Source organism: Hoplias malabaricus, chromosome 4 (assembly GCF_029633855.1).
Source record: "Hoplias malabaricus isolate fHopMal1 chromosome 4, fHopMal1.hap1, whole genome shotgun sequence".
NCBI classification, from domain to species: domain Eukaryota; kingdom Metazoa; phylum Chordata; class Actinopteri; order Characiformes; family Erythrinidae; genus Hoplias; species Hoplias malabaricus.
The window spans coordinates 1803897-1816916 of record NC_089803.1 but is presented as its reverse complement, the minus strand read 5'-3'; the positions used below and the strand labels follow the sequence as shown (position 1 = coordinate 1816916).

The following is a 13020-nucleotide window of genomic DNA, read 5'->3' as shown; positions in this document are numbered from 1 at the left end:
AAAATTAATGAAGGAGTCTCTAATCCTGGAAGCTCAGCTCTTCTGAATGAGATCTACACAGATCTGTACATCACAGAGGGAGGGAGTGGAGAGGTCAATACTGAACATGAGGTCAGACAGATTGAGACAGTGTCCAGGAGACCAGCAGCACAGGAGAAACCCATCAAATGCAGCCAGCTCTTTAAAGATAAAGCCATCAGAACTGTGCTGACTAAAGGAGTGGCTGGAATTGGAAAAACAGTCTCTGTGCAGAAGGTCATTCTGGACTGGGCCGAAGGAAAAGAAAACCAAGACGTCCTCTTCATATTTCCACTTCCTTTCAGAGAGCTGAACCTGATGAAGGAGAAATGGCTCAGTCTGATGGAGCTTCTTCAGCAGATTTTCAGAGACACAAAAGAATTAAAACCAAGAGACTATGATCTCTACAGAGTCCTGTTCATCTTTGTGTCCTTACGACCTTTAAAAAGTACATTTTAAAAAGATTAATTTGTCATGATATCAAAAGATAACTCGAGTGACGCTTGTGGATTAAAAACAGTTTAATATCCTACAGAGGGCAAACTAAAAGCATAAACATAAAAGTCTGAAGTCAAGCCAAAAATACGAACAATCAATCAAACAGATCCAAGGAGCAAATCCAAAGAGAAAAAAATAGAAACAATAGAAAAGCTCTGAATGCACAGATAAACAATCTTCACCAACACTGTATTTAAATACTCTGTCTAATGAGCATGAAGGAGAAACAGGGGTGATTAATATTCAGGAGATTTGGAACATCGAAAAGATCTCAGATAAGTGGAGGTGGTCATGTGACACTGCTGAGGATTCTGGGAATACCATCCTTCTTGTTCATTTTCAGTGAGAGTCCAGAGAGTCATCTGATGATCATAGGATGGGAATCTTTTGAGCAAGATACACATTATTATGTTTGTACTCAGGACACTGTAATATCACCTGAGTGACTCTACTATAGTAAGACATAGATACAATATGGAAATAGACCAAATCATTATAATTCGACTGGTTTTGAACTTGATAAGTGATAAGCAGGCATGCCCTTCATGGCGATCAGAATGAGGAAAACAGTCTGTCTGGATGTGTGCTGAGGTCCTGGTAGCACAGCCCCGTGACTCCTGTGCTCTGTGAGACTAATAGCTCTACCAACACTCCCCTAAGGGGGGGGGGGGGCAGGCTCGTCCTCAATGAGGGACAATTGGAGCTTTTCTTGCTCCTGATTGGCTGTTTCCTGTACCTTGATAGTGGCATCACACAGAATTTATGACACTTGACAAGACAAAGACTTGACCATCCCTGGTGAGTGAATATCCCAGGATTCTGAATCATACTTTGCAATATAAAAGATTATATGTTACACAAAGTAATATCATTAAGAAAAAAACAACCATGTTCTATATAATTATTAACCAACTAAACACATAGTATGTGGCTACCTTGGTTCTACATAAATTCATAAACAAAAATGACTTTAAACACATGTAAATTAATTCCACCCATTTTGATTGTCAAAACGGGATTAATTTCAGACCGTTGTGCACATGTACAACTTGTTTTCCATGAAAGAACTTTGGGATGTTTGAGTCTTTTAGAGTTAGCAGTCTTTAAAAAGGTGTAAGAGGGCATTGTGTTTCAATCAAGATTGAGTCTCTGTGTCTCTTTGCATTCTTTTCTTGACCCTGGGGGTCCTTAAGTCATAAAAAAGGGTCATTGGAGGTGGTTTTACGAGCCTGCTCTGGAGGTTTATCTCACTTTACATCTGCTAGTGTGGAGATGTCTCTGAAACGAGCTAAAGTTTGGGTACTTAAAATTAAAACTCTTAAAAAGTCACAATTTCTTATTAGGAATTAATACACATTCATCACATCATACTACATCAGATGATCATAGGATGGTAATCTTTAGAGCTAGATACACATTATAATGTTTGTACTCAGGACACTGTAATATCACCTGAGTGACTCTACTATAGACATAGATACAATATGGAAATGGACCAAATCATTATAATTCGACTGGTTTTGAACTTAGTTATAATAAATACTTTTCCACGGCACACTTGTCTTGCTGCAGTGATAAGCAGGCATGTCCTTCATGGCGATCAGAAAGAGGAAAACAGTCTGTCTGGATGTGTGCTGAGGTCCTGGTAGCACAGCCCCGTGACTCCTGTGCTTCGTGAGACTAATAGCTCCATCAACACTGATCTTTCCCCTTCCAAGGGTATACAGTCCAGCCCCAGAAATAGGGAGGAATGGTGATGATGGAGGGCAGAGGGGCAGTAGAAGCTCTATACGGAGTTGTATTGTCTCTATTTGGAGCACGGTGAAACACAACAATGTCAGTGTGAATGAGAGGGTAAATAGGAGCTGTAATAGTTCATTCTGAGGTCACATCTTGAAAATAAAAATAAGAGTTACATAAACAGTCTGTGGCATCTGGTATCACACAGTTCAATCACACGTCTCCAAATTCCCAGGCACTACACAATTCAGCTTTAAGGATATTTTTTACATTGAATTTGACCCAATACAATAATTAAATCCCAATCTCTGAAGGTAATCCCTCACTCAGTGCTAACCTTTCTGGTTCTGGGTGAACGCAGAGATGTTTCTGGACAGAACTCTGACGACTAAAACTCCTCCCACACTCTGAACAGTGATACGGCTTCTCTCCTGTGTGAATGCGCTGGTGTTTTTTAAGACTACCCTGTTCAGTAAATCTCTTCCCACACTCTGAACAGTGATACGGTTTCTCTCCTGTGTGAATGCGCTGGTGTCTTTGGAGATTACCCTGTTCAGTAAATCTCTTCCCACACTCTGAACAGTAATACGGTTTCTGTCCTGTGTGAATGCGCTGGTGTGTTTGGAGACTCCACTGTACAGTAAAACTCATCCCACACTCTGAACAGTGATACGGTTTCTCTCCTGTGTGAATGCGCTGGTGTTTTTTGAGATGACCCTGTACAGTAAAACTCTTCCCACAGTCTGAACAGTGATACGGTTTCTCTCCTGTGTGAATGCGCTGGTGTGTTTTGAGACTACCCTGTACAGTAAAACCCTTCCCACAGTCTGAACAGTGATACGGTTTCTCTCCTGTGTGAATGCGCTGATGTGTTTTGAGACTACTCCGTTCAGTAAAACTCATCCCACACTCTGAACAGTGATACGGTTTCTCTCCTGTGTGAATGCGCTGGTGTTTTTGGAGACTCCACTGTACAGTAAAACTCATCCCACACTCTGAACAGTGATACGGTTTCTCTCCTGTGTGAATGCGCTGGTGTTTTTTGAGACTACCCTGTTCAGTAAAACTCTTCCCACAGTCTGAACAGTGATACGGTTTCTCTCCTGTGTGAATGCGCTGGTGTGTTTTGAGATTACCCTGTACAGTAAAACTCATCCCACACTCTGAACAGTGATACGGTTTCTCTCCTGTGTGAATGCGCTGGTGTCTTTGGAGACTACCCTGTTCAGTAAAACTCATCCCACACTCTGAACAGTGATACGGTTTCTCTCCTGTGTGAATGCGCTGGTGTCTTTGGAGACTACCCTGTTCAGTAAAACTCATCCCACACTCTGAACATTGATACGGTTTCTCTCCTGTGTGAATGCGCTGGTGTCTTTGGAGATGACCCTGTACAGTAAAACTCTTCCCACACTCTGAACAGTGATACGGTTTCTCTCCTGTGTGAATGCGCTGGTGTCTTTGGAGACTACCCTGTTCAGTAAAACTCATCCCACACTCTGAACATTGATACGGTTTCTCTCCTGTGTGAATGCGCTGGTGTCTTTGGAGACTACTCCGTTTAGTAAAACTCCTCCCACACTCTCCACAATCATAAGTTTTCCATTTGTTTTCACTTGTCTGTGATTTCCTGTTGGATGTGTGAGTGTGGGGAGTATCCAAGGATGTTTCCTGAGAACTGGAGCTTCTGTCTTCCATATCCTCACATTTAATCCCTCCTGATCTCAACATTGTGTTATATTCCACTTGGAAATGTTTCTTGATGCACCTGTGGAAAAACTTGAACAACAGGAGCCAGAGAATGTATCCAAAGAGATGGTCTTCTGTCCTGGAAGACAATAAAGAAACAAAGATAAATTAGTTAAATTTTCTCTCCCCTGGCTCTCTGTTGGTGACCAATATTCTCCTGAATGTATTAAAACTTATAAAAATAAGTCAGTGTTGACAACTCATGGTGCAGGAATAGAGCAACATCTAGGGCTGGGCAATATAAGTGCAAATCAATATCACGATTAATTGTACATTTTACCACGATTACGAATAATGAACAATTACTTTGTTTTTGTATTTTTGACCCTCATAGTTTAGTGCTCAAATTTGCTCCAGTATTAAATATGGGAGTTTTTTCTTATGTCACTGAGAGATTGTTTACATTTAACTTATGTTCAGTGTCGTCTTAATTATACTCAAAACACAGCACGTCCAAAACCAGACACTAGCTGGCCGAGTCACTTGGTCTGATTTGGCATTTAGGTTGGGTCCATATGGCAGATAGGGGCAGAATCACGTGACTACAGCTGGGTAGTGTGGAGGGAGTACATGAACACACAGTTGGGACATAACAGAATAAAAATAATCAATATAATTGATATAGACAAGTTAGCCCAGGTATCTTCAGTAAAACACGGTTTATATATGGGGTGTAAATATGTTAAACACATTTATCTTCCGTAATACACGGTATAAACGTGGTGTAAACACCTTAAATGCGTTTATCTTCTGTAAAACACAGTATAAACGGTTGTAGGGACTCTCTTTGTTAGGAGTAGCCGCAGCCAGGAAGGTCTGGACACAAAATTCGATTATAACCCCAAAAATAACGCACAAACAGACGAGGTCCGATTAATATGAAACAATCTTTTATTTTGCACAACACCATGAAATACCTCCCTGTATTTGACCTAATCCTCCTCTACAGCTACTCCAGGAAGTCATCAAAAGTGGACCAAAACTACTAGTTATATAAGGAATAACGAGTTTTCAGGTTATAAAAAGGGAAATCCCATGCCAAACATTAAAGAAAACTATAAAACTACACTCTTATGTAATAATTAAAAGTACGTAAGAAGTTGTGAAAATCTGAGAGTCAGTATGAATAATTAGTCCCCTAAATACACCACAAGACGGGCAACACACAGTTTATCATCATCAGCATGGACTCAATAAAAATAGTCTGACCAGGAACGGACTGACCCGGCTCAATCTGGAAGGTGCCCAGACAAAGCCTGCGTAGGTTCCACTTCGAGCAGCGCCCGATGAACTCCTCCACGCCCGACGCTCCTCTGCCCACCGGAAAATATCACAGTCCAGGGCCGTTCACCCTTTCACCTCCGCTCCCCACAATCAACAACGGCCGCAACAGGTCCCCAGTCCGACGCGCACACACACCAGGCCCCGACCTCCTCCTCTCTCCTGTCTCAACCTGGAAGCCTCTCAAAACGCAATCGCGACCCGGAAGTCCCCTCTCAGAGGTCGCCCCCCCCCCCCCCTTAAAAGTGTCTAACCCCACCCCTTTTCTTAATCATTCTTACACGGTGTGTACATACCTTAAACTCGTTTATCTTCAGTAAAACACGGTATAAACGGTGTGTAAATATCTTAAACGCGTTTATCTTCAGTAAAACACGGTATAAACGAGGTGTAAATATCTTAAACGCGTTTATCTTCAGTAAAACACGGTATAAACGGGGTGTAAATATCTTGAACGCGTTTATCTTCAGTAAAACACGGTATAAACGGTGTGTAAATATCTTAAACGCGTTTATCTTCAGTAAAACACGGTATAAACGAGGTGTAAATATCTTGAACGCGTTTATCTTCAGTAAAACACGGTATAAACGGGGTGTAAATATCTTAAACGCGTTTATCTTCAGTAAAACACGGTATAAACGACGAGTAAATATCTTAAACGCGTTTATCTTCAGTAAAACACGGTATAAACGAGGTGTAAATATCTTAAACGCGTTTATCTTCAGTAAAACACGGTATAAACGAGGTGTAAATATCTTAAACGCGTTTATCTTCAGTAAAACACGGTATAAACGAGGTGTAAATATCTTAAACGCGTTTATCTTCAGTAAAACACGGTATAAACGAGGTGTAAATATCTTAAACGCATTTATCTTCAGTAAAACACGGTATAAACGAGGTGTAAATATCTTAAACGCATTTATCTTCAGTAAAACACGGTATAAACGAGGTGTAAATATCTTGAACGCGTTTATCTTCAGTAAAACACGGTATAAACGGAGTGTAACACATCTTTACCTTCAGTAAAAAAAAAAACAGGACTTGATTTCTCTCCAACACACAGCTCTCCTCCTGCTTCTCTCTCTCTCTCTCGCTCGTCCTCTCTCACACACACACACCACAACGCCGCCCGCCCCCTCTCACACGATTGGCTGGAAAATCATAACAGCTGCTCTCCTATTGGACAGTCCCCAGAGAGACAGTCCTCAGTCCAGAGCATCATTCCAATAGGTTGTTTTCAGTCACGTGGTTATTCCATACAGTGGGCCGGAAAATAACGTGTATGGCATGCATTTGGGGCCAAAATCGTCTTAAACCTAACGCCTGTACACCTAAAAATATGACGCGTACAGACGAAAAGTATGTGCGTGTTGTTGTATTGAGAGGTGTTTCTTTTATGTCTACAGAATGTTTTTACATCTAAAGAGGTTGTTTTCTCATGTACAGACAGCATATTTTTAGGTCTACGGAGTTTTATTTTTTTGTTTGCTTGATTTGGGGTTCTTTCCCAGACAGCACATGTATGTCCATGAGACGTCGAATTTATATCAGTATATCGCCAAAACATCGCGTTCCAATTTCGAACGTCGTGTGTGTATCACCTGTACATCGGTGGTGCGATATAAAACCGGAGCGTGATATTCATCGCCGTTGCATCGCGGCGACGCCAGAAAAGCAACAGTGAGCTCTGAATATGACCACCAAACCCAGCGCTCAATACCAAGTCCATACTGACACGAGCGATAAAGATAGGAGAAAATCCGAAGTGTTCAAACAAAGGATTTTCACCTTGACAAGTTTCGACTCTACATACAGTAGTTTTTAAAGTGGAGTGGTGGACATTCCAGTGTTTCAAGAGGGACAAATTACTTTCTATATATTTGGAAAACCTGCATTACAGAGATTAATAAAATGAACCTGGACAGATGAATAACATCAAGCAACTTTTTTTTAAAGGTATATTTATGTTATTATTTGCTCCATCCACAGCTTGTCAGTTTATAAACTCAGAAAAACTGTCACTAGGGGTACCCTCAAGGATTTCTTTAGGGAACTTTGTGCTTTATTCTATTATAATGGTAGATTTTAAAATTGTGTTGAATATTCATATTATATATTTTATTATATAATCCCTACACCCCATTTTATCTCCAGGACATTTTCTTTACACGGGTTTATATTTAAATATTGTAATGAAAGAATTTAATGTACCTTTAGTGAACAATACTGGACTTTAAATCCATTGCTGTAACGTTTAAAGGCACATTTACACTGTACCTTTAGTGACAATAATGTACCTCTACCATTTTTATTTTTTTTACTGTGTGTAATTTGTGAGCAGGATGGAACTATTTTATTAAACATACCAAATTGCTGCTACTAAATATCTATGAATCAGCTCTTGGCTAAGAGCAGAAATAGTTATGAGTCACCAGCACAATTTCTCATGTTATGGTACTTAACCACACATCACTTACAATTTTTGACCAGGTCTCATGAACATATTCTTCTTCTACAAGGTGTATACACATGTTTGAAGGTCTATACTGTGTTGGCCACTTTTCATCCTGTTCTTAAATGATTAGGACACCTACAGAGCAGATATAATTTTATACTCCAGCAGCACAGCTGCATCTTATCAACTTATACCACACTAACACACCACCATATCAGTGTCACAACAATGCTGAGAACGATGCACACCCAAATCATACCTGCTCTGTGGGGGTGCTGTGAAGGTATGAAGGTATACAAACAATATAGTCATTAAATACAGTGCTTGTGTACAATGAGTTTGAGGTGTGTAGAATCAAGGGTGCAAGGCAAGATTAGTCATTAATCACAACCAAAATAGTCAAAGCCAAATTACTTCTTTGAAATATGTCTTCATTTGCTTGATTTGTATATTTCCTGTTATGAGGCAATGGTACATATGAACACATGAACAAATTCCATAAGAATGAATTATTATTTTTTTAATCATGGAGATACTAGTCATGAAAAATAACTATTCCCAATTATTAAAATAAAGTTCATTGTTCCTCCTTTTTAGTTTCGTGCACACAGAAAATACTGCTGGTATGAGGCAACCGACTATTGTCTTGTTAGACAGCAAATCTTATATTGTTCGATGTGAAGTTTCATATTTGTTTGGAGGTTCACTTCACTCGAAATGTGCAAGCATAAAAGGAGTCTTCAAATGGTTCTACAAAGAAGAAAGAAAGAGATTGATTTTTTTAACTTTAACTTTTCTAAATAACATTTGAATACTTGACTAAACTGACCTTAAGAATAGACAAAGTTGTGGGACTCTTTGTAAAAGCCAGCGATAAAAAGCTTGATAAATATCAATAAAAAATAAGGAGCTGGCTGCCATAAGTGAAGAATTAATGTAAATATAAGTGTCTTCATTCTATCTAATGCTTACAGGCAGTGATGAAATCCACTAAACAAAAAGGAAATATAATATATATATATATAAAAACAAAATGTTAAAACTTTTATAATTACCAAATGTAAATACAAGTGTATGGACTAGGGTCAATAGTGCAGCAGAATCTGTCAACACCAAGTGGCAAATAGGACTGTCACAATTATGAAAATTTAGATGATGGTTCTAGAAATAATTGTGAATAACTTTTCTTGCCGTGTGGTCCATGTTCATGAAGTTCATCAGAGTAGGAGTGTTGACTTAAGATCAGATCCATCTCTTATTTACTTTGACTTGCATCAAGAAATCCTGAAACTCACTTATATTAAGAAGCTTGACGAATACTGACCAATGTTGCCAGCATTAAAATACCAGCCCAGTTTGGCTCACTATTATCATCATCATCATTAAGTTATACTGTTAAAAAAATTAATAAATAAAATGTGTGTGTGTGTATATATATATATATATATCCATCCATTATCTGTAACCGCTTATCCAATTTAGGGTCGCGGGGGTCCAGAGCCTACCTGGAATCATTGGGCGCAAGGCGGGAATACACCCTGGAGGGGGCGCCAGTCCTTCACAGGGCAACACAGACACACACACATTCACTCACACACTCACACCTATGGACACTTTTGAGTCGCCAATCCACCTACCAACGTGTGTTTTTGGACTGTGGGAGGAAACCGGAGCACCCGGAGGAAACCTACGTGGACACGGGGAGAACACACCAACTCCTCACAGACAGTCACCCGGAGCGGGAATCGAACCCACAACCTCCAGGTCCCCGGAGCTGTGTGCACTCTTAATTTGGGGCAATTGGTTCCACCTGGGCTACTCCTACTTAAGGGAAGCCAACACACACCTCAGTGCTCAGTCTTGGGTTTCTCTTTTCAGAGTGCCGTGCAAGTCTGGCCGGTATTTTGGTAAAGGCTCCTGAGTTTTCTCCTGGGTCACTCTATCTTCTTCTTCTCCAACAGAGCTTTCCCTCTGGTTTTTCTCTTGGGGAAAAACCTGTAAAATTTATTTTTAAAAGTTAAAAAGTTATCAGAGGAACAGTGTCAGGATCACGAATTACTGTTTCTGCATGAAAATTGCAACGGGTGGAGCTGGGGAATTAATGGAAAATTAAATCAATTTCCACATTCAGAATCTAATTAATGTAAATCTTGCAAATATTTATTATTTTGATGTTTCTTTTAATTCTGGTCATTCTATTTTAATTTTGTTAATGTCCTGGTGTGTGTGGGTGTAGTGTCCCTTTTTAAACTAACGATACTGAGCTGTAGTCATGTGATTCTGACCCATCCAATCTGCCACATGGAGGCAACAGAACCTAAACACCGAGAAAACTGCTGCGTCAAAAATATAGCACGTCCTGTGTCTGTCAGTTAGTTCACAATTCCAATGTAAACACTGACAAAAACAGTTTAACACAGACATAATTCATTAAACACTCAATTCACCTGAGATGAATGTAGACTAAACACACACAAATGTTAGTGGAGTGCTACAGTGACTTGAGTGCAGCGTGATTTGGTGGAATTATTGGTCATTGTACGTGTTACGAAATGTGCCTTCCACATTTAACTCATCCGTGACAGTGAACAGAAACACACGCACACACTAGGGTCAGTGAACACACCTGGAGCAGTTATGTGCCTTGTTCAAAGAAACTAATATCTCTGAATGAGAAATCAAATAGATAAGGGTAAGTTAGATAATCAGAACTCCTGGTAACCTGCAATTTAAACCAACCCCAAAGCGCCCCCCACCCCACCCCGGTTTTCATTTCAACAGCGAAACTGAACAGTTTATTACCATTAACAATCAATATATTCTTTAACAAATTCGCCAATTTTACTGAGTACATGATTGCGTTAGGTATAATCTTCTAACTGTCATTTTACTGTAACTGGAAAAAGTGCCGTTAAACGGCTCTGACAGGACACTCGCGCGAGACCACAGCGCGAATACTGCTGGCCCGTTAGCTTCTTGGCTAACATTAGAATTTTCCGTTCCACCTTAAATGGAGCAGTAGTTCCTATTTGCCGTTTAAGGTGGAACAGAAAATTCACCTTAAGAAATTTTCCAAGTTCACTTCCGAAGTGCTTGTTTCACAGTACAACCACATCTGTGCCGTATATGGCTAAAATAAGCCACTAGATGGCAATATAACAACACAACCTCCATACAGTGGAAAAACTACACGTTTAGCGTCATTCCGCGAAAATTATCTCTTTATTTTCAAAGTGTCTCAAAAATATGGAAGGCTCACTGAAGACAGACTATTAATATCCTGAAGATGAAGAAATTTTACTGTGGATTTTTTTTTGTAATTGCCCTGTGAACATAGCACTGGACATGATAGAATGTGTGGAGAAATTGCACATTTGGCTTAATTCATTTGATATGATCTCTTTATATTCAAAGTGTCTCAAATCTGAAAGGCTCATTGAAAACATAATATAAGACTATTAATATCCTGAATATGATGAAGTTTTACTGTGGAATATTTATATAGCCAACTTCAGCATCGTATGTTGCACTCGATGAATTTCCCGTTCAAATTCACATTCATTTCAGAAAAGTCTGATTTTTTTAAACAATTTTTATTATTTCTAAAATAATACATTCAATAGTATCATTTCACACTTATCTCTGTCGTGAAATATAGATCCTATATAGATCTGTTTCTCAGGCCAATTACAACCAAGAGAAATGCACCTTACATTAAATATTAATCATAATAATCAAAGATCTTCCTGCATTTGTTAATAAGCATGAAGGTCAATAAAGACAATATTTATAGACAGTTAAAAAGCCCTGTCCAAATCTGTTCCTCCATAATCGGACACAATAAATGTGGATAAAAGTTCTAGCTAGGAATACAAATACTACATTGTAATTATTATTTAGGCACTACGGGGGATCAGTGTTTAAGTTCGAGGAATATTTATAGACTTGGTTCCTTAAAGCATCAAGTAGGAAAAGATTTCAACTATACAGCGCTTTTAACCCAAGTGGTGCACCTGTGTTACTAGCATACTTTGTGGCAACTTACCAAAATTTGTGAGTTTATTACCTCAAGTAACATTTATATCTGCAATAGGGGAGGCAACTAAGGCCTCACTTTATTTTGCACTTGTTTGGTGGTCCGCTCCCACCCTAGCAGTGACAGTTTGTGTAAAAAAAAAAAAACTCCAGCAACACTGATGTGTCTGAGACACTCATAATAGCACCACCCACAATACACTGAGTGTCACCTCTGAGCTGAGAATGATCCACCACCCAGACATCTGGACAACAGCAGTCCTGTGGTCAGAAACTGAACAATGGTCAATGTGACAGAGGGTACAGTGGCAGAGAAAGCCCAAAAAGCACTGCAAAAATACAAGCTTCAAAACACATCCATCAAAACAACAACACCTGGGCTTCATTTCACAAAAATGATCCATATTCAGAAAACAAATGCAAGTTCTTAAACATGATCCAGGTTCAGAAAAGCTGCAAATCCAGTTACAACACAACCAAAGTTTTCTGGAGGACCCTGAAAGGTGTTGCACCTACAAAGATATGTGATGTGTGTACACAAAACAACAAAGCCCCAACAGAATCTGACTCACACACACGTCACCAAGCAGCACTGGCACAAGAGTTTGCACTCTACATTCTTGTTGTTTCTGTATGAAAGGTACTATACAAATAAATATATTACATTCAATTGTATTTAATTGGTTAGTAGCATAATTTTTGTATTGTATAAAATCTAGTGTTAAAACAAAAAGCAAAAGGTTTCCCTTTAACCAACATTCAATGGTCATTTCAGCCAACATTCCTAGATGTTTCAGGTGCTGTTCTAGTGTTTGATGTAAAGGAAAAACAAGGCTTATACTTGTTTTAAACAGAAATAGGAATCGTGAGTGTAATCTGTTGTGCCCGTGCTGATTTGTGACACGCGTGCACACAAATGGAGTTGGATTCTGGTCTTTGGTTTGCAGCACCTTTCTGGGTCCTCCAGAAAACTTCAGTTGTGTTGTGACTGGATTTGCAGCTTTTCTGAAATTGCATTGCACTTCTTAACATTGTTTTAAAGGATGTGTTTTTATGCTTTTTTGCATTTTTTCCTGCAGTCTATAAAAATCTATACAAAATCTACAAATTATTTCCATACCCTCTACCCCATTAATCACTGGACAGTATATACACTAAACAATTACTGCATTAGGAACACCTACTTTGCACTCACTGCCCTGAGAATGATCCACCACTCAAATCATACTTGCTCTGTGAGGATT

The 13020-nt window shown here is 39.3% G+C and overlaps 2 protein-coding genes across 2 annotated transcripts in view; one reads left to right on the top strand and one right to left on the bottom strand.

Moving 5' to 3' along the window:
- The window catches only part of LOC136694219 (zinc finger protein 850-like), a 517486-nt gene that overhangs the window by 404667 nt on the left and 99799 nt on the right, over nucleotides 1-13020 (top strand). The gene's annotated exons all lie outside the window — the stretch shown is intronic.
- Nucleotides 562-3987, bottom strand: LOC136694007 (zinc finger protein 850-like). The gene has a single exon (XM_066667329.1). The coding sequence runs from the start codon at nucleotides 3985-3987 to the stop codon at nucleotides 2551-2553; it is 1437 nt and encodes a 478-aa protein (XP_066523426.1). The 3' UTR covers nucleotides 562-2550.